General features: G+C 38.4%; 3 protein-coding genes across 5 annotated transcripts; 1 reads left to right on the top strand and 2 right to left on the bottom strand.

Moving 5' to 3' along the window:
• On the bottom strand, positions 1–3,583 carry LOC306903859 (E3 ubiquitin-protein ligase TRIM62). Its single transcript, XM_079473395.1, has 6 exons — positions 2,337–3,583; positions 2,129–2,224; positions 1,785–2,018; positions 1,213–1,235; positions 928–1,061; positions 1–809 (listed from the first exon to the last, which is right to left on the bottom strand). The coding sequence occupies exons 1-6, from the start codon at positions 2,952–2,954 to the stop codon at positions 244–246; spliced, it is 1,671 nt and encodes a 556-aa protein (XP_079329521.1). The 5' UTR covers positions 2,955–3,583; the 3' UTR covers positions 1–243.
• A 117-nt stretch (positions 3,584–3,700) lies between these two features.
• On the top strand, positions 3,701–11,963 carry dna2 (DNA replication helicase/nuclease 2). The gene is made up of 23 exons (XM_079473820.1): positions 3,701–3,972; positions 4,107–4,157; positions 4,334–5,283; positions 5,373–5,546; positions 5,630–5,813; positions 6,041–6,189; positions 6,338–6,469; positions 6,564–6,792; positions 6,867–6,984; positions 7,131–7,287; positions 7,394–7,585; positions 7,657–7,887; positions 8,003–8,119; positions 8,201–8,310; positions 8,433–8,542; positions 8,646–8,867; positions 9,000–9,193; positions 9,354–9,443; positions 9,685–9,892; positions 9,992–10,081; positions 10,248–10,430; positions 10,523–10,669; positions 11,465–11,963. The coding sequence occupies exons 1-23, from the start codon at positions 3,943–3,945 to the stop codon at positions 11,510–11,512; spliced, it is 4,116 nt and encodes a 1,371-aa protein (XP_079329946.1). The 5' UTR covers positions 3,701–3,942; the 3' UTR covers positions 11,513–11,963.
• pbld (phenazine biosynthesis like protein domain containing) lies at positions 11,618–17,246 on the bottom strand. 3 transcript variants are annotated; one of them, XM_079473827.1, is made up of 9 exons: positions 17,075–17,232; positions 16,898–16,994; positions 15,874–15,972; positions 15,668–15,777; positions 12,959–12,988; positions 12,786–12,874; positions 12,517–12,683; positions 12,328–12,390; positions 11,618–12,145 (listed from the first exon to the last, which is right to left on the bottom strand). In XM_079473827.1, the coding sequence occupies exons 1-9, from the start codon at positions 17,156–17,158 to the stop codon at positions 12,033–12,035; spliced, it is 852 nt and encodes a 283-aa protein (XP_079329953.1). In that variant the 5' UTR covers positions 17,159–17,232; the 3' UTR covers positions 11,618–12,032. The 3 variants fall into 3 exon arrangements, with proteins under 3 accessions (XP_079329953.1, XP_079329952.1, XP_079329951.1); XM_079473826.1 differs by lacking the exons at positions 15,668–15,777; positions 15,874–15,972; positions 16,898–16,994; positions 17,075–17,232 and adding exons at positions 13,083–13,192; positions 13,282–13,380; positions 13,548–13,644; positions 13,778–14,353; XM_079473825.1 differs by lacking the exons at positions 11,618–12,145; positions 12,328–12,390; positions 12,517–12,683; positions 12,786–12,874; positions 12,959–12,988 and adding exons at positions 13,674–14,439; positions 14,582–14,644; positions 14,793–14,968; positions 15,183–15,271; positions 15,370–15,399 and having other exon boundaries at positions 17,075–17,246.
• Positions 17,247–17,684: the final 438 nt, after the last annotated feature.

Here is a 17,684-nt window from a genome sequence, read left to right as displayed (position 1 = left end):
ACGTGGTACCTGTATAGCTTTATTTGCATCACTAAATTACTAATGTATATTAAACCTTGTTAGTTATTTACATTTTCTCATTTATTTATTTTATTTGCAGTGGAGTGCAAAGCGATAGACATTAAAATGAAAATAAACAAATTAAAAGCATAAGATGTTTCTGCTGAAACTACAACAAACCCTACTTGTATTAAATAAATATAGAATGTGCCATTAAATAGATTGGACATTTTGTCAAGGGCTTTAAGACTTATTTTTGTTTCTTAGATGGACAATGGCTAAAGGCTGGCTATTCTGTCTATTTAAATCAATACATGGATTAAAAATGGGGTACACTGGGCCCAAAAATTCAACAGAGAATGATTGAAGCAGTGTCAGCGTATCAGCGTCATAAAACATCACAGCACCTTGGTCAATATCTACCCAGACTCCAAGCTTTTGAATCTTTTTCACTGTTGTCAGTGCCTTTTCTTTAGAGTTCTGGCAAACGAGATATATTCCATTGCCATGATATATGTAGCAAAACACATTGTTACAGCCACGACTGCAATGATCTGGATCCTCTCCTCCAGTGGCTGACCCATATGACAAACCAATCAACCAATAGGGTTTCTTCCATACGGCCACCTCCCAATAGTGAGATCCGCTAGAGAATCTCTCCTTGCCCCGTACACTGTACTGAGAAGTGATGTGAGTTTTCTGTGTGGTGTCTTGGGTAGGTTTCTTACTCCAGTGTACCTCCAGGCTGTCTGCTGAGACTTCTAACTCAGGGTGCGCTGTCGTTGGATTTAGACTTATTTCTCTGAGACCTAAGGGTATCGGTATATGACACAGTGAAATGATAATATGTGCATACACTTTTTGAAAATTGGATGACATACTAAAAATAGTAATTTTGTATTGATGTTCTTTAAAAAAGACACTTACTAGACCACAGTCGCTTAGTGTTTTGAAAAACAACGTCTTGTAAATTGTCAGCAAGATGTTTTACTGTCTTCATCTTATCTTGGGTGCAGTACTCTTCCTGAATTACAGGCACAGGTGGCAAATCCACCCCTGAGCTACAACCACAACGACGGACTGATTTAATCATGAGTTTCAGTGCAGTTAGAAATGACTTCATGGATAAGAAGCATAACTTGAAACATAATTTGCCAGCATAATTTATTACAGTAAGTACAAGACATGGAGAAAGCAATAAAAAGATCTCACCCAAATCCATGCTTTTTGAGAAGCTGTAAAAGTAATTTTGCTGTCAGTTATTTATAGCCAGGGAAAAGGTAAAAAATGTCAACAAAATAAAAAAAATCTGATTTAAGGATTTTCTATTTATAGAATGTGTTTAGGTAGAATGTTCATTTTTGCTTTTATTCTGTGAACTACTAACAACATTTCTACCAAATTTCACTCAAATCTTTTTTTTGCAGACTATGAACACTGAGTAAAAACAGGTAAAATAACAGAAAAGATGCTCTGTATTTTTCCAGACCTCAAATACTGCAGAGAAAACAATTTCATAATCACGTTTAAGCAATACAGCAGTAATATACAGTATGTACTTGGGAAAAGTTCAGTGGTGACCTAGATTTTTATCACAGACTAAATGTGTCATGCTATCATTCTTTCACATTGCGGTTGGATGACTTTATGTAATTTCTACAGAGACTGGACTGTGATGACCAATAGATCTAGAGATGCTTTTTAAATGAAGATTTGGAACGGTAGTCCGAAGTGGTTAGTGTATATGAATAAATAAAACCCAGTCTATAAACTGTAATATGTACCTGCAGAAACATGATATCATTCTCTTCCTGAAGGACCGACTGGCTTGATTTTAGGAAAATGTTAATATCCCTAATTCGACACTGCAGTGATTCACTTCTCCATTTCAGCCACTTGTTGGTGTAAAACTCCTCTGTTTCCAGAATGGTCAACATCAGCTTCTCATCCTCCTCAATCTGTGTTTTTATCTGCCTGTATTTCTCAACTATGTTGAGTCTGCATGCTTCTGTATTTTTCTAAAAAGCATGAAAACACTGAATTTAAATCTCACTTGACATCTATAGTTCAATACATTTTAAGGGTTTTTACTTGCATTATTCATTTATACTCTTCATGAAATACCCACCGAGACTTCTGAAAATAATTCTTCCAAATCTTGCACAGCCTGCTCAGCTGAATGTCTACTCTGGAGAAGAATTGATTCTTTGTTTTTCAGCACCTTCTATGAAAACAATAATATACAGTCAGTTCAATTCAAGTTCCTAATGCAATAAACATTGTCTTATCAAAATGTGTTTATCAAATAATAAAGGTGTTTTTATTCAAGACCTTACCTTGAATTCTGAGCATGCTTCCTGCAACTTGACAGCTTGGTGATTCTTATGTGATCCAACCACAATACACAGACAACACACAGGAACCTGGTCTTCCTGACAAAAGAGCTTCAGTTCCTCCCCATGCTCCTTACACTTAAAGGAAATCAAATCCTCTGTTACCTCAATGAGGGAGTGCCATCTGAAAGTCTCTCTCTGTTGGTGTAGTAGAGTGTGAGCAGAACACAGCGAGGCATCGCAGGTGAGACAACTCTTCACAGCCACCTCTGTCTTCCCAATGCAGTGGTCACACATGATAGATGAAGGTGGCATCTGGGAAGACTGATCCAACTGTTCTCGTGCGAAGACATCTTGCACTTTTATTTGAAGACCTGTGTTGATCTCTAGCTTTAGTTCAGATGGAAGTAGGATCTGACATTCAGGACAGAACATAGGCCCCCCTCTGCAGGTTTCTGGGTCATCCATGTTCCAGACCACTCGGATGCAAGACTGACAAAAATTGTGTCCACATGGAAGTCGAACAGGGTCTGTAAAGAGGTCTACGCACACAGGACATTTTAGTTCCTCTCCAGCATCCATGTTAGTGGACATTCTACTGTCTGTGTGGGAGCTTTGCATGAATATTTCAGAAACAAGGCTCAGATGTCACATTATGTTATAAGTGTATTGCATTACAACAAACTGTGCATGTCTGCTAATAGGGCAAGAAAACACATCCAAATAACAATGCCTGGTTGTATTTCATCTTTCACCTATGAAATCAGTTTGAAGGCGTAGAATGATCACCTCAAAAAGCACAGAACAAAACGTTGATGCTGACTAAAATCACGTTGGTGCTCTGTTACTATCGAAAGCAAATATACGCCGCAGCAACACCCTAAACGTGTCTATTTAATTTGATTTGTTTACAGTCGTTCACCTAAAAATAAAAAGAGTGAAATATCACATCCAATAGGTGGCGATGTGAAGAAAGACGCGGAAACATTTGCTTGCCCACGTGTTGTATCAAAGTCCCTTTAAAGAGAGTCTCCGCACTAGCCGGACATATTAGCAAAGCCTCCGGGCAGCTAACTTAGTCCTACCTACTTGACTGTGGAAAGACAGACATATTTCAGATCACTCGCAAATAACAAAATAAGACAATTTGATGACATCAACTGTGTCATACATTTAGTTTCTTGAGCGCCAAAAACACGTTTTATCCACGATACCCTACTGCGCATGAGCGCATCACAACGCTCAGTACAGACTGGAGTCCCTCCCGATTGGCTCTTTTTACTCGAAGGCGGGACGTCCTTCGCTAGAGCGGATGCGGGGTGTTGCACTTTCCCTCTATAATAGTTGTACCACTGAACATTCTTGTCGATTTCGACAGTCTTTAGCTGTTTTCATGTTTTTTTGTTACGCGGGAATTTCGAGATCGCAGGCTGGGTTTAAGCTGAGGAAATATATATTTTATGTTTACTTTTTGGAGCACGGCAGTAGCTATTTTAATGTCCAGTTGTCATAGTGATGTGACTGCGGATCGTATTGAATAACGCATTGAAGCCAGCCGATCTTTTCAAATCAAGTCGTTTTACTCATTTCACGTTACCTACAGTCCGCGATGATGAAGAGTAAATCCAGCCGATCTTCTGTAAGTACTCTGTCGTCATTGCTGATGTTTTGTTCATAATGATCAAACAGCCGATATCTGGGCCTAGTAAACGTGTTTTGAAACAGTAATGTTTCGGTCATTGTCATGTCATAACTTTATCTTATGGTGTCTAGATGGAGAACAACGGAGTGCAGTCAAACATTTCAGCTTTTTTTCTTTCAAAGGTAAAGTCACTAATCTTACTTTCCCATGAATTGATTACGTAACTGACATGAACTACGAATTAACTACAGTTACTATATAAAAAAACCATATTTTCCTAAGGGTAATGCAGTGAACTGTATTTTAAAAGTGCTCATGTCTGACCATTTTATAAGATGACTTTTTAATGTATTTTTAGGTTTCGGCTAAATCTCCTAAAAAGAAAACAGAAGCCTCCCTGTCATTTAAAACTAGTTTTGTGGAGGACAAAAAGGTCCCCCATTCTCCAGACCTTTTTGCTGTTCCAGACACCCCTGATAGTCTGAGGAGCAAGAACAGCATCTCTCCAAACACCTTGTATGAGAACCGCTCGCCTGTGTCACGGGGTCTGCACTCCAAAGCTGTCAAGGGTCAAACCAGCCTGCTGATACGAAAGCTAAGGCCGCCACCGAAACGCATCAGTCCAGAGCCGGTGGATATTTTTGCACCCAAGAATGGCCCGAATCATTCTGGTTCCGTTAAGAGGTTGTTGTACAGTTCAGAGAACATCCAGAGTGCCAAGCGACCCAGAACCATGAGCGTTCAGAAACTCCCGATAGGGTCTGATTCTGACTCAAACTTACCAAGAACCAATATAAATGTCCCTGAAGACTCATTACTGAAAGCGTACTCAAAGAGTCCTGTGAAAAAAGTAAAAGCTGATCTTGCACATTTTGAGAATAGCCGAATGGTACCTGGACCTTGCGCTAAAATGAATGGTAAAACAAATGGTGTCGTAAAGCTTTCAAAGAAATCCTTGTACCATCTAAGCCTTGGCAAATGTGACAAAGAGAATTCAGGTACACTGAACACAAATCCTAAATCAGACCTTAGCGTGGTTTCTGAAATAAATGATCTTGATCTTGTGATGTCGCATTCTTCAAGAACACAAAAAGGTTCCAGTGAGAAAGACACTTTTGTCAGCTGTCCAGTCACTATGAAGAGACCTTTAGAAGTTACGGCAGAACTGCAAGCGAAAGACAAAAGTGCTGATGCGAAGACTTTTTCAGTGTCATTGGAGGATGAATTCCACGATCTTATGGACGATTGGTTTGATGATGTCACAGAGCAAACACCGGAGACACCTAAACCCAAGAAGTTTCATCTGGAGTATGAATACTTTGCTTGTTTGTGATAATACATTTGAATTTTGATTTATTGTTGCAGGCCTTAACACAAAACACTTTTCTTTGACTTAGAAAAAACAAAGGCATTCCAGAACATGCTATACTGGCCTCTGGGGTTCATAATCGATATTGGGTTCTGGATGTACAGGAAGTGTCCTCATTACAAGGTTACACTGAGAAACACCTGATCATCACCTGCTCAAAGACAGCACATCCCACGGAGACCTGCATTCTCAAAGATGGCTGGTAGGAGATGTTACTTATGATAGAGATCTTCTAGCATAGATTGGGTATTCTTAATAAATATAATAATATTATTTAAATTAAAGGGAGACCTCTCCAGTTGCTGTGCGTGACATCATTCATCTGGAAGGTAGGTGTGTTTCTGGTGTGTGGACCGTTGATAGAGACTCTGGTTTCCTGGTTTTGCTGCCTGACCTGCTGATGTCTGGGACCAGTATTGCCAGCAGTATCCGCTGTATGAGAAGAGGTGTGCTGGGAGAGATGTTCAAGGTGTGGAAATGAAAGTTACACGAGAGAAAAAAGATATATTATTTATGAAACAATTTCATTTCTATGGTATTTTAACACATGTTGTTATAAACATATTATGCATGCATGTCTGTACAGTACTTTTCATTATAATGGTGTTAATAGTTTCCATTACTATGCAAATTCATCTGTCTCATTTTTGGGAATTTTAATATTCAGGATATGTTGTGTGTGTTTTTATAAACCAGTCATTCGACGGCGGATCCAAACAAATGCTAAATGGTACCATCGTTCATGATATCTTTCAAAAAGCAGCTATGTCTTCAGACTTTTCCTCAGAGAGGATACAAAAGTTTGCCACAGAGGCACTGAGAAGCCCTAACTACCTCGGACAAATGTAAGTGACAAAATACCGATATTGGTATATAAAAATATCGTGGTTACACAATGTTTACCCACCACAGCAATATTATATGTCAAAACCTTAACAAAATTGTTAAATGACATCACTAACTATGGTTTGCGTCTGTTTTTTCCTGGCTCAGGTACAGTCTAAAACTTAACCAGTCAGACATGAGACAGGAAGTTGAAGAATATCTTCCCGCTTTATCTGAGTGGGCAAAACAATATCTCCACACTTCACCAAAGGCCGGGATCAAACAGCTGACCCTAAAACTGTGAGAGCTCATTATTTAAGCAAAATCACTTTGGCAGTTTATAGCTAACTTTTGTTTATTGATGTTTTTTTTTGTCTATATTGTGAATCGTTAGCCCCAGTGACGGCGGTCTGAGCAAACAAGATGCGACCTGTAGTGTGACAGTCACAGATTTTGCAGACATCGAGGAGAACATCTGGTGTCCGCGGTTTGGCCTGAAGGGGAAGATTGATGTGACCGCGGGCGTCAGGATTCATCGCAAGGGCAAAAAGCCAATAGATAGGATTGTACCTTTGGAGCTGAAAACCGGCAAAGAGTCCAACTCCATCGAGCATCGCAGTCAGGTAGAAAATGTTGTGTAAATATGTTACATGTTTAAAAAGAAATCATGTTATCACAACAGTTCTCTGTGTTGTAGGTTATCCTGTACACGCTGATGAGCTCAGATAGACGGTATGATCCAGAAACTGGTTTTCTTGTCTACCTGAAGACTGGCAGTCTACATCCCGTTGTGGGCAACCACATGGACAGGAGAGGTTTTTTTGTTTTGTATTATGTTTGAAGATTTATGTATTTATAATGTCATCCCACAACTGTGTGAAGACTAAGTGGACTAAAGCCACATGCTTTATGAGAAATATTACGTTTCTAATTCACTTAATGGCTCTTAAATTTATTACAGAGCTGATTAAAATAAGGAACTCACTGGCTCATCACATTGGCAACAACTTGGTCAAGGTGGATGGTAACAGTAACATGGCTCCATTGCCTGCTATTGTATCTGACCAGCAGACCTGCAAATACTGTCCGCAGAGAAGAAACTGTGCACTTTACAACAGGTCAATATCTGAACTATCATCTTCCAATTGTATTTGTCTATTAAAAAAACATGAAGTGGGCTGCATTGAGCTGGAAGGTACATATCATCATATTTTTTTCAACCAGAACTGTGGAGAGAGATCCAGAAGAGAGCCTAAGTGAAAATGTAAAGGACTTTGTGCAATTGGAGAGCCAGCACGTAAGCCAGGTACATCTTCAGTACTTCAGCCACTGGCTTCTGCTCTGCACCCTGGAGGCTCTCACCATGGAAAACAAAGGAGGGCGTCGCAACATCTGGCTTCAGACGCCACAGCAGAGGTGAGTGTTTTCACAGAAGAGTGACTATTGTGACAGATAGTGTGTATGACGGTTATTGTGTTAATTCTCAGGGAGAAAAGTGGAGGCTGCGTAGGGAACATGCGGTTGGCTGGAAGCGTCAGCGTTCTGTCTGATGGTGTGTATAAGCATAACTTCGAGAGGATGGAGGGAGAGAAGACTCTTACCGGGCTCATAGTGGGCGATAGGATTGTCGTCAGTGATCAGGACTCTGTGCTCATAGGCCTGACCGCAGGATACGTCACAGAAATTACAATCAATGGAGTAACTTGCTCTTTAGATAAGTAAGTTTCTGGCTGATACTTGTTCTGTATATGGTTTTAATATTAATTTTGTAGTTGCACTCCATCGTCTAGTTTGTGTATTTTCTTTAACCTAATTATATTGCTGTTGTTCCAGAAATCTTTCCAAGTATTCCTCAAGCACAGTATTCCGACTGGACCAGGATGAAGGTGCAGGCGGTCTGAGCACCCATTTAGGAAACCTCTCTATGTTAATGGCAAACACTCCAACCAGGTCAGATCAGTTTTTATTAGTCAAAAATCTTATACATCGTGTGTTTTTTACTTTATTAAATGTTACATATATTTTTTGCAGTGAAAGATTAAGGGAGTTGATTGTGGAATTCAGGCCTCCTCAGTTCATTGACAGTCTGAGCAGTGTGTTACCTAGAGATGCCAAGGACGCCGTAGCCAACATTCTGAAAGGTAATATCAACTCTTTCTTTATCAAGCTTATTGTAAAATGCCCTTGATGTGCTCTGGTGAATAAAAGGGTGTGACTGCTGCTATTACTGATCCATGAGTTGGAATGATGCATTTCATATCAGGACTCAACAAACCCCAGAAGCAAGCTATGAAAAAAGTGCTGCTGTCCAAAGATTATACACTTATTGTGGGAATGCCTGGTACTGGGAAAACTACCACCATTTGTACATTGGTAAGTGTTTTTATCTGTATCAAACAGATTGAATAATCGTCAAACCTGGTTCTTGAAGAAACTGTAATCGATTTATTTTTGTATCGTACCTTTTTCTTTACAGGTGCGTATTCTCCATGCTTGCGGCTTCAGCGTGCTTCTCACAAGCTACACACACTCCGCTGTGGACAACATCCTTTTGAAGCTCAAAAGGTTTAAGATCGGCTTCCTACGATTAGGCCGCACTCAGAAAGTGCACCATGACATCCTGCCCTTTACAGAGGAATCTGGTCGGGCTAAAGGCATCCAAACACTGGAGGAGCTGGAAGAACTCTACAACAAAGAAGTACAAATATTCCCAGACTTGGATATTATACATACATGTGATATCGCAAGCATCATGTCTTTATTTTAAAATCACATAAGGTGCCTCGTTTGTTGCTGTACTCCGTATAAAAAAAACTTTATTGTCTTGTAGCTCATTGTGGCCACCACCTGTATGGGTGTGAAGCATCCGATTTTCAGCCGTAGACGCTTTGACTTCTGCATTGTGGATGAGGCGTCTCAGATCAGTCAGCCCGTGTGTTTGGGTCCACTGTTTTATGCTCAGCGATTTGTCTTGGTGGGAGATCACCAACAGCTCCCTCCTATTGTACAGAATGCTGAAGCCAGGTAAACTCAATACTGCATCTGTGAACAATCAGGTGAACTTTAACTTTTCACATAACTTTCAAGGGCTTGAGAACACGGGTTTGAAAATCATATTCCTTTGAATATAAAAGCCCATTACACTATTATCATCATCTTTGTAAATATTCTAAATGTTACTCAGGGCCTTGGGAATGGATGAGAGTTTGTTCAAACGTCTGGAGCACCACAGTGATGCAGTTGTTCAGTTGAATGTTCAGTATCGAATGAACAGGTTTGTTTAAACTTAGATTTTTTTAATGCTTGTTAAAATGAAACTTCATGTCTGTTATTTAAATGTTTATTCTTTCTCTATTCCTCGTTTAATATCTGAATATTTAACGAGGAATAGGGAAAGAATTCCGTTCAAACAAAAATGAACTGTATTTTGCAATCAATGAAAGGTGTGTTTGAACCAATTTAGTGTTATTATTAGTATAAAATTATATTAATTTGGTATTTCTTTTATGTTCCAGTGCTATCATGTCTCTTAGCAATGCTCTGATGTATGAGGGCAAACTGGAGTGTGGCTCTGAAAGAACAGCTTGTGCAGTATTGCAGCTGCCCAGTAAAGCACAGGTTGAAAAAGAGCTGGATCTTTATGTGTGTGAACCACAGTACAGTGATTGGGTCCAGGCTGCACTGGAGCCGAATAACCCTGTGTGTTTCCTGGACACCTCTGAGGTTAGTCTGGATTCTGGTTTTCTTAGAATTTGTCTTGCTTTAAATCTCAAGAATAGCAAATCTGGCTTTCATAAATGTTCTGCATGATCATTTCTACAGGTCCCTGCTCCAGAGACAGTGGAGAAGGGTGGAATCAGTAACCAGACTGAAGCTGTCTTGGTTCAAGCCCTTGTCACCTTGCTTCTGAAGGTCAGAATATGCCGTTTGTAATCACAAATATAAGCTCTTCTAACATGCTTAATAGCTTCTAAAAAATCTGGAAATTCTTAATGTATTGTATAAGGACATTTATACAAAATATATATATAAATATATACAAAAATATAGGAAATGTAATCTTGTGTTGTTGATGTAGGCTGGATGCAGGGCAGCTGACATTGGGGTCATTGCACCGTACCGGCAACAGCTGAAAACCATCTCCAGTCTGCTGCAGGGACCTGCCTTTAAAGCTCTGGAAGTCAATACTGTGGACAAGTACCAGGGCCGTGACAAAAGTGTCATCATTGTGTCTTTTGTTAGGAGCAACACTGAGGGCAACGTAAGTCTTCTAAACCGCTCCTGCATTTTGGTCTGCTGGTGTGGTGATTATTGTTGGACTGTTGTGTGCTTGATCATTTTGTCTTTATTCAGTTAGGCGAATTGCTGCAAGACTGGCGCAGGTTGAACGTGGCCATCACTAGAGCCAAACACAAGCTCCTCATGCTAGGCTCCGCCCCCTCCCTTCGCCGTTATGCACCGCTGGAGAAACTCTTAGGTCATCTTCAGCAGCAAGATATGATATCCTTTACCATACAGCTTGCACCAATCAGTGTAGACATGCTTTATAATTGCATGTATACTTATACAAAGTGTAATCCAGTATTTCTTCACAGGTTTATTTGTGCTATCAATTAAAGGGGCTGTTCAATTCACACATTTAAGATGAGGGTTGGGTATAGTTACATTTTTAGCGATTGCAATTCCGATTCTGCTTATCGATTTCAATGCTTATCAATTCCATAGTTAAAGTAAAACACTTAGATAACAAACTGTATGGTCATTTAGCTTTACTGTGCTTTACTGCAAATACTGTAGTTAAACACTGCTTACTATAGTAAAAATATGGTTAATTTTCATGAGGGCGTTTATTGAGATATCAGCAGATCACAAGTTAACACATGCACATTTCATAAAATATGCACATAGGAACTGATCAGACGATGTGAAATTTTAATATTCTTTTCGATTCCGAATTGGAATTGATTCTCAACCCCATCCAAGATGTAGATGACTTTTATTCAGCAGCACAGTAAAGAAGATTTTTAACTAAAACCCAAGGTTCTTTTGTGATTCATAAATTACAAGTCTGTGGATACCACCACTATGAGTGTCAAAAAGGCAAATACCGGCAACAGAAAAATGCGAGTTAAATTTGACTTATTAAACCTTTTCTTTAGAATAATGTAATAATGTTTTTTCTTGTTTGGCCTACAAATATAATTATTGAAATAAAACTTTTGATTGAAAGGTAAAACCTGATTTAGTAAAAGGTTAAAGCCAGACTGTATTTGATTTCTCCTTAACTGAAGGAACATCTTTCAGCTGCCTCCTGCTGCCCATGAGGCACTGCCCAGCATCTGAATGTGATCTCAAGGAAAAATGTTCTCTCCTGATCCACAGCATACCTCACAAAGACTCACATTGTAAAACTTGAGTGAACAAATATACATAAGCTTAAGATATTTTCAAAGATAAGTTTATTATGTTATGTCAATAAAATCAAGATTGATGATAAAATCAGTTCTTAAAAGCTATTATGGCAGTCTCTAGTCCACAATGGACCTGAGAGCTCTTTCTCAATGCAGGAATTGGCCATTAACTATTTACTGTGACTTAATTTATGTTTTATTTAGCAATTCATTTTCTACCTCATGTCACTGTTTTTAAAGCTCTGGTGCTTTTTATCAATGTAGTGTCATGATTGTTTTTGTATGTGCATTTTATAAATACGTTTTTATTTGTATTATTTTGTAATGTTATTTCTTATGTTGTTAAATAAAACTATTGTTATTAAATTGCATTTTATTCATTTAAAAAAGAAATGCTGTGGCTTTCTGTCAATTCTATCTTCGGATGCATTGAGTAGATTGTGGAAGTTTGTTTAGATTTTTAGAGTTCCCTGAAGAATGATCTGTGCCCGACCACTAATGTCCAGTCGACCACCATCTCTTATCTCCAGTTCCAGCTCTCCCCCTCGACTGGAACACTGGTAAGCTGCTCCAAAAATAACAGATTACCTTATTGTGAATAACAGCCATTTTAATTATGCAACTACTAAATAAAAACTGTATATTTACAAGTGTCTGTATTCATTTTCCTTTAAAGTGAATTTGGATGTCTTTGTTTTGTGTGTGTATTGATAAAATTATGCAGTGAAGGAAAAAATAGGCCTTTACCCAACATTTTCTTTTTCCCAAGCTTTTCAGACCAGTAACCAGCAAGAACTGTATGAGCAGACCCTTTTAGACAAAGTGAATAGCTTTAAAAACAACTATATTCATACAATGCATTATAAAATTATTTTTTAAGTCATCGAACATTAAACACATTTCCATGCACCTTGTATTATAAAACTGAAAACTAACCAGTGACTGGATCTTCAGGGACCCCGACCCAAGGGGCAAAGACACGGGAGTAGAAGTCATGTCCAGTCTGTGCGCCTTTCAGTGTAATGATGAGACTTTTGATCTTCCCAGTGGTCTCGTGTCTCAGCAGCGCTTCTACTTCTGGCTTCAAAGACACAAGTTTACCCCTGCCAACAACCAAAATCAACGTTCAGGATCATGAAATATTCTAGCAACAAGTTACAAGTAAGCATTATTGAAGTTTTCAGCTTCTGAATTTCCAGCAGTACCTGTCACATGTGTCAGCTAGACGAATCATCAGTTTCTTTGTGGTTTCAGAATAGCACACATCCTGAATAGGTAAATCTCCTACAGCAGCCTGCAAAAGTAATAAAAACTGTTTTCCACTAAAACCGCTGTTGTATTGGAAAACCAAAATATTGAGATAAGAGGTCAAACTTGCCCTCAAAACATCTTTGACTTCATGTTGGTCCTGCAAATCAGGAAAGAATCGTCAACTCGGTTTGCATTCAATTTAATTAACCATGAGACAGTATTGGATACTGGAAGGTTTTCTTTTCTCATACCTGAGGTTTTGGTTTGTTTAAGGGGAAGTCCATAACTAGTGATTCTCCATATTGACGCACATACAGCTCCCCACTCATCGTCTCAAACACCACAACAGGGTTGACATTGTCTGTGATTATATTGTGGGTTTTATGATAGATTCATGCAATTACCTATTGTAATTCAGTTGAACGAGAGACTATATCATGTTTTTCTTACTTTTAATGGTAAATACCACTGCTGCTGATGCTAATGTTGCATGTCCACAGAGTGGAACCTCGGTTTGGGGGGAAAACCAACGTAATCCAAACCTTGCACCTTTCAAAGTATACAAAAGTCTGATTTATGTGTGTAAAGTTTACAGTTGCTTGACTTCCCACCAAGTGGCACTGTTGTAGACACCACCAACAACAACACAAACTGGTTTGACATGACTGTTAATCTGAGTTGGCTATGTCTGCAGGTTACACAACATTACACAATACCTGAGGAAAAATCCATAGAATTCCGTCTTGTGATAAAAGCTGTCTCTGATAAATTCATTTCAGCAGCAATGCTCTGATAAACTTCATCTTGAAGTTCCTAAATGTATTGCAAAGATACATTTAATAATATTCCGATGTTTAGACTTTATTATAAAAAGAATCAATGAATAATTCATGCGCTATAAAGATGAACATACTGTATATGACGGTGTCTTGTGTAATGTACTTACATTCTCTATGAGACACACTGCAGCCGGGTTACCTTTGAAAGGTACACTGGTAAAAGCATCCACAGTAAATATTGGAATCTCCATAAGTTAAAACGTGCGTTTTAGCAATTTAGCAGTAAGATTTTGTCACTCTTAGGTGTTTATAAAGCAGTAATTAAAAGCATTTGACTTTGACCCCCAATGTGTACTACGTCATCTTAAAGGTACAGACACTGAGACTCTTTAGTGCTGTATAGTTTCAGTAACACTTTACTGTTTTATTTGTTAACATTTATTTACGGCATTAGCTTACATAAACTAACAATGAACATTACTTCTACAGCATTTATTTATTTTAGTTCATGTTCATATACTAATACATGTTTCAAATGTAATTAAAAACATAGTAGTTAATGCACCATGAACTAACATGAATAATTGTATTGCCGTTAACTAACATTAACAGGGATTAATATGCTGAAAAACTATATTTCTTTTCAGTGTGACAAACAAGATATTGTTTTCATTAAATATATTCTCATATTTGTTGAGTAAATCGTGGAAGGTGGTTTAGATTTTAAAAGTTCCTTGAAGAATGATCTGTGCCCGACCACTAATGTCCAGTCGACCATCATCTCTTATTTCCAACTCCAGCTCCCCTCCACGACTGGAACACTGGTACGCTGCTCCAGGACAACAAACAGAAAGCAGAATTGTTTTAAACTGATTAATGTGTATGGACATATTCATTTTTGGTGGACAGTATTATTTGTATGTGCACCGTGTATGATGATAAATGCACAGTAAAAGAAAAGGCTATCCTACCCAACATTTTCTTTTTCCCGAGTTTCTCAGACCAGTAACCAGCAAGCACTGTATGAGCAGACCCTTTTAAAAGTAAGTTATAGACTTTTAAAAATGTTATAGTGACATTGATTTCTGTTATTTTTGTCTTGGTTAACAGCATTGCCTTTACATTCTGAAAATGTAAGACATCCAAATGTAATTTTTCAGCTGTGTTACCATTGAGTCTTACCGGTAACTGGATCTTCAGGAATACCAAACCAAGGGGCAAAATAACGAGAGTAGAAGTCATATCCAGGATGTGCAGTTGGTGCTCCTTTCATTGTAACAATGACGCCTTTAATCTTACCAGTGGACTCGTTCCTCAACAGGGCGTCTGGTTCTGGCTTCAAAGATGAAAGTTTGGACCTGTCAACAAAATGGCAAGTGTTCTTGGGAAATATTTTTTTTCAACAATATTATATAATGATTTCTCTCACACACATGCTAGTGTTGGCTTTAACAAGCTTCTGATTAGAATGACACTTTTGTTTCAGAGAGGGTTTCCTCTGTTCTACCACTTATTGTCCTCAATGCCATAATCCATGTCTTTTTAGATTTGCTTCTGAATGTCCTGCAGTACCTGTCACATGTGTCAGCTAGACGAACCATAAGTTTCTTTGTGGTTTCTGAATAGCAGACATCCTGAACAGTTAGGTCTCCTACAACAGCCTGCAAAAGAAAAGATTTACTCAGCTAATAGACCGCCGTTATATTAGAAAGCCCAAATTATGATACAAATTTATGATACAAAAAAATCGATGACTTGCTTTCAAAAGATCTTTGACTTCATGTTGGTCCTGCAAATCAGAAATGGTCAACTCAGAGCAAAGCCACTATTTGACTAACTGTGACACTGTGCTGTATTCAGTACACTCTTAAAAATAAAGGCGCTTTACGATGCCATACAAGAACCTTTTTGTCTTAATGGTTTTCCATAAAGTACCTTTCTGTTTCACAAAAGTTTCAGATTATAAGAGGGTAAGAAAGAGATGGAATCTTTATGGAACCAGAAATGGTTCCTATATGGCATCACTGTGAAGAACCTTTTAAGCACCTTTATAATACCTGAGGTTTTGGTTTGTTTAAGGGGAAGTCCATAACTAGTGATTCTCCATGTTGACGCACATACAGCTCTCCGCTCATCGTCTCAAACACCACAACAGGGTTGACATTGTCTGTGTGATAACAATATTGTGTAAATGAAGAGGTTTTATAAACTTATACAATTTATTCTTGAATAAACAGATCATATAAGAAGGGATGTTTCTTACTTTTAATGTAAAATAACACTGCTGCTGAGGCTAATGTTGCATGTCCACAGAGTGGCACCTCACTTTTGGGAGTAAACCAGCGCAGTCCGAACCTTGCTCCTTTCAAAACACATCAAACACTGCTTTTATTGCAAAACACTTTACACTCGGGCTCTCCACACTTATCTTTTTCTCTCCATTTTGCCCTTTCGTCTACAGAGACAATGTTTTTGTCCACAAAAACTGAGCGTTTAATACGTCGTTTTCGCGTTGTAGTGTGGATAAGGAAAACGGAGGGGTTTAAAAACGATGATGTGTTTTTAGGCATTTTACGCAGTTGTTTCGGGCGCTCTCCTGTTTGATAGCTTTAATGCCAGTTCATGCATACTTTAGATTGCATTTTAGGAGAAGGAATATCTCATTTCTTCATTAAGTTATTGTTTGAGGTAAATGTATATAGAAATAGCTCATTCTAAGGTAAAAAACATAACGCTTCATTGTGTAAGCTTTTTATACACCTCTGAAGACAGCTATGGAAATGATATTGCATTTCTATAAATGGATCATCCCAAAAATTACACACCTTTAAAGGGTTGATGGAGACTCATCTCTAAAGTACCTCATTGCACAGTATGTCTATTTAAAAAATAACTGTGTCTTTGCTCCACACTGCCGCTACATAATAATGCAGAAAGTAAATAAATGCCTGACAGAAATGACACATGCTGACGTGTCTTTGGTTTTACACATGCGCAGACTAGTAAATGGATGTTAGCATTTTCAGACGTTTCAGTGTGAATGGGCAGCGTTTGCGAAACGCTATAGTGTGGAGGAAGAGCGTTTTGTAAACGAAAACTACTTATACTGTACTGGCATAGAAAAGTTCGAACCCCAATTAAAAGCTACAGTAATCTAAACCTGGATTTGCTGGTCAGGTGTATGTTTGACTTGGGTGGGAGTATATGTGGTCTTCAGGAGCAGTGCTAAGTGACCCTTTTGTTTGTGTAGGCTGTACAATACGTCTCAACTGCACACAGCATAATACCTGAAGAAAAATCCACAGAATTCCGTCTAGTGATAAAAGCTGTCTCTGATAAATTCATTTCAGCAGCAATGCTCTGATAAAGTTCATCTTGTAGTTCCTAAATTTGTAGAAACAAGGACATTTCAATAAGGACAACTGACAAATATTTGATAATAAAAGACTGTGTAAGGTACTTACATTCTCTAAAAGACAAACTGCAGCAGGGTTACCTTTGAAAGGTAAATTGGTAAAAGCATCAACAGTAAATATTGGAATCTCCATTATATAAGTCTTGCACTCCGAAGAAGGGCCTGTGAAGTCTGGTGACTTTTATCTTTTCACAGTCCAGTGGTTGCTGGACTTTGACCTCAATGGTGTAACACCTCATGTTAACCCTTTCAGCGTTCATTGGAATGGACATCACTTGTTTTTTCTTTTGGTTTAAATCAATATTTATATTTTTTATAATATTAAATCACACTTGGTCACAGATTGGCCCCATCAACCAATTACACCGAAGACATGACCCCAGCCTAATCAGAGAGAGCACCAGACTACTATGAATATGAATAGAAAAAGACTTAAAATGAGAAATTGGTAATGGGTCCATAATTATCCTCCGGTGATGATATGCCATGTGTTATCCCTGCATAATGCATACTCTGTCCTGTAAACAAACAGCTGTGATCTTAAGTCAAGTCAAGTCAGCTTTATTTATAAAGCGCTTTTTACAATTTTCATTGTTACAAGAAAACATTGACTATAAGTAAAACATAAAAGGTTATGGAAGTCAAAACACAGGTCAAAT

This window comes from Barbatula barbatula (assembly GCF_947034865.1).
Source record: "Barbatula barbatula genome assembly, chromosome: 14".
Taxonomy (NCBI): domain Eukaryota; kingdom Metazoa; phylum Chordata; class Actinopteri; order Cypriniformes; family Nemacheilidae; genus Barbatula; species Barbatula barbatula.
This window is presented reverse-complemented; position numbering and strand designations above follow the sequence as displayed.

What these genes read in the sequence shown, in the direction of transcription:
- dna2 (XM_079473820.1), top strand. Translation starts at nt 3,943, where the DNA reads ATGATGAAGAGTAAATCCAGCCGATCTTCT. An exon ending in CGTAGCCAACATTCTGAAAG is followed by an intron (nt 8,311 to 8,432) that starts GTAATATCAACT and finishes ATTTCATATCAG; the next exon opens with GACTCAACAAACCCCAGAAG. An exon ending in TTGTCACCTTGCTTCTGAAG is followed by an intron (nt 10,082 to 10,247) that starts GTCAGAATATGC and finishes TTGTTGATGTAG; the next exon opens with GCTGGATGCAGGGCAGCTGA.
- pbld (XM_079473825.1), bottom strand. Translation starts at nt 17,158, where the DNA reads ATGGAGATTCCAATATTTACTGTTGATGCTTTTACCAATTTACCTTTC. An exon ending in TAAACAAACCAAAACCTCAG is followed by an intron (nt 15,400 to 15,667) that starts GTATTATAAAGG and finishes TCTGATTTGCAG; the next exon opens with GACCAACATGAAGTCAAAGA. An exon ending in TCCTGAAGATCCAGTTACCG is followed by an intron (nt 14,645 to 14,792) that starts GTAAGACTCAAT and finishes TACTTTTAAAAG; the next exon opens with GGTCTGCTCATACAGTGCTT.
- LOC306903859 (XM_079473395.1), bottom strand. Translation starts at nt 2,954, where the DNA reads ATGCAAAGCTCCCACACAGACAGTAGAATGTCCACTAACATGGATGCT. An exon ending in AAGCATGCTCAGAATTCAAG is followed by an intron (nt 2,225 to 2,336) that starts GTAAGGTCTTGA and finishes TTGTTTTCATAG; the next exon opens with AAGGTGCTGAAAAACAAAGA. An exon ending in AATTATTTTCAGAAGTCTCG is followed by an intron (nt 2,019 to 2,128) that starts GTGGGTATTTCA and finishes CATGCTTTTTAG; the next exon opens with AAAAATACAGAAGCATGCAG.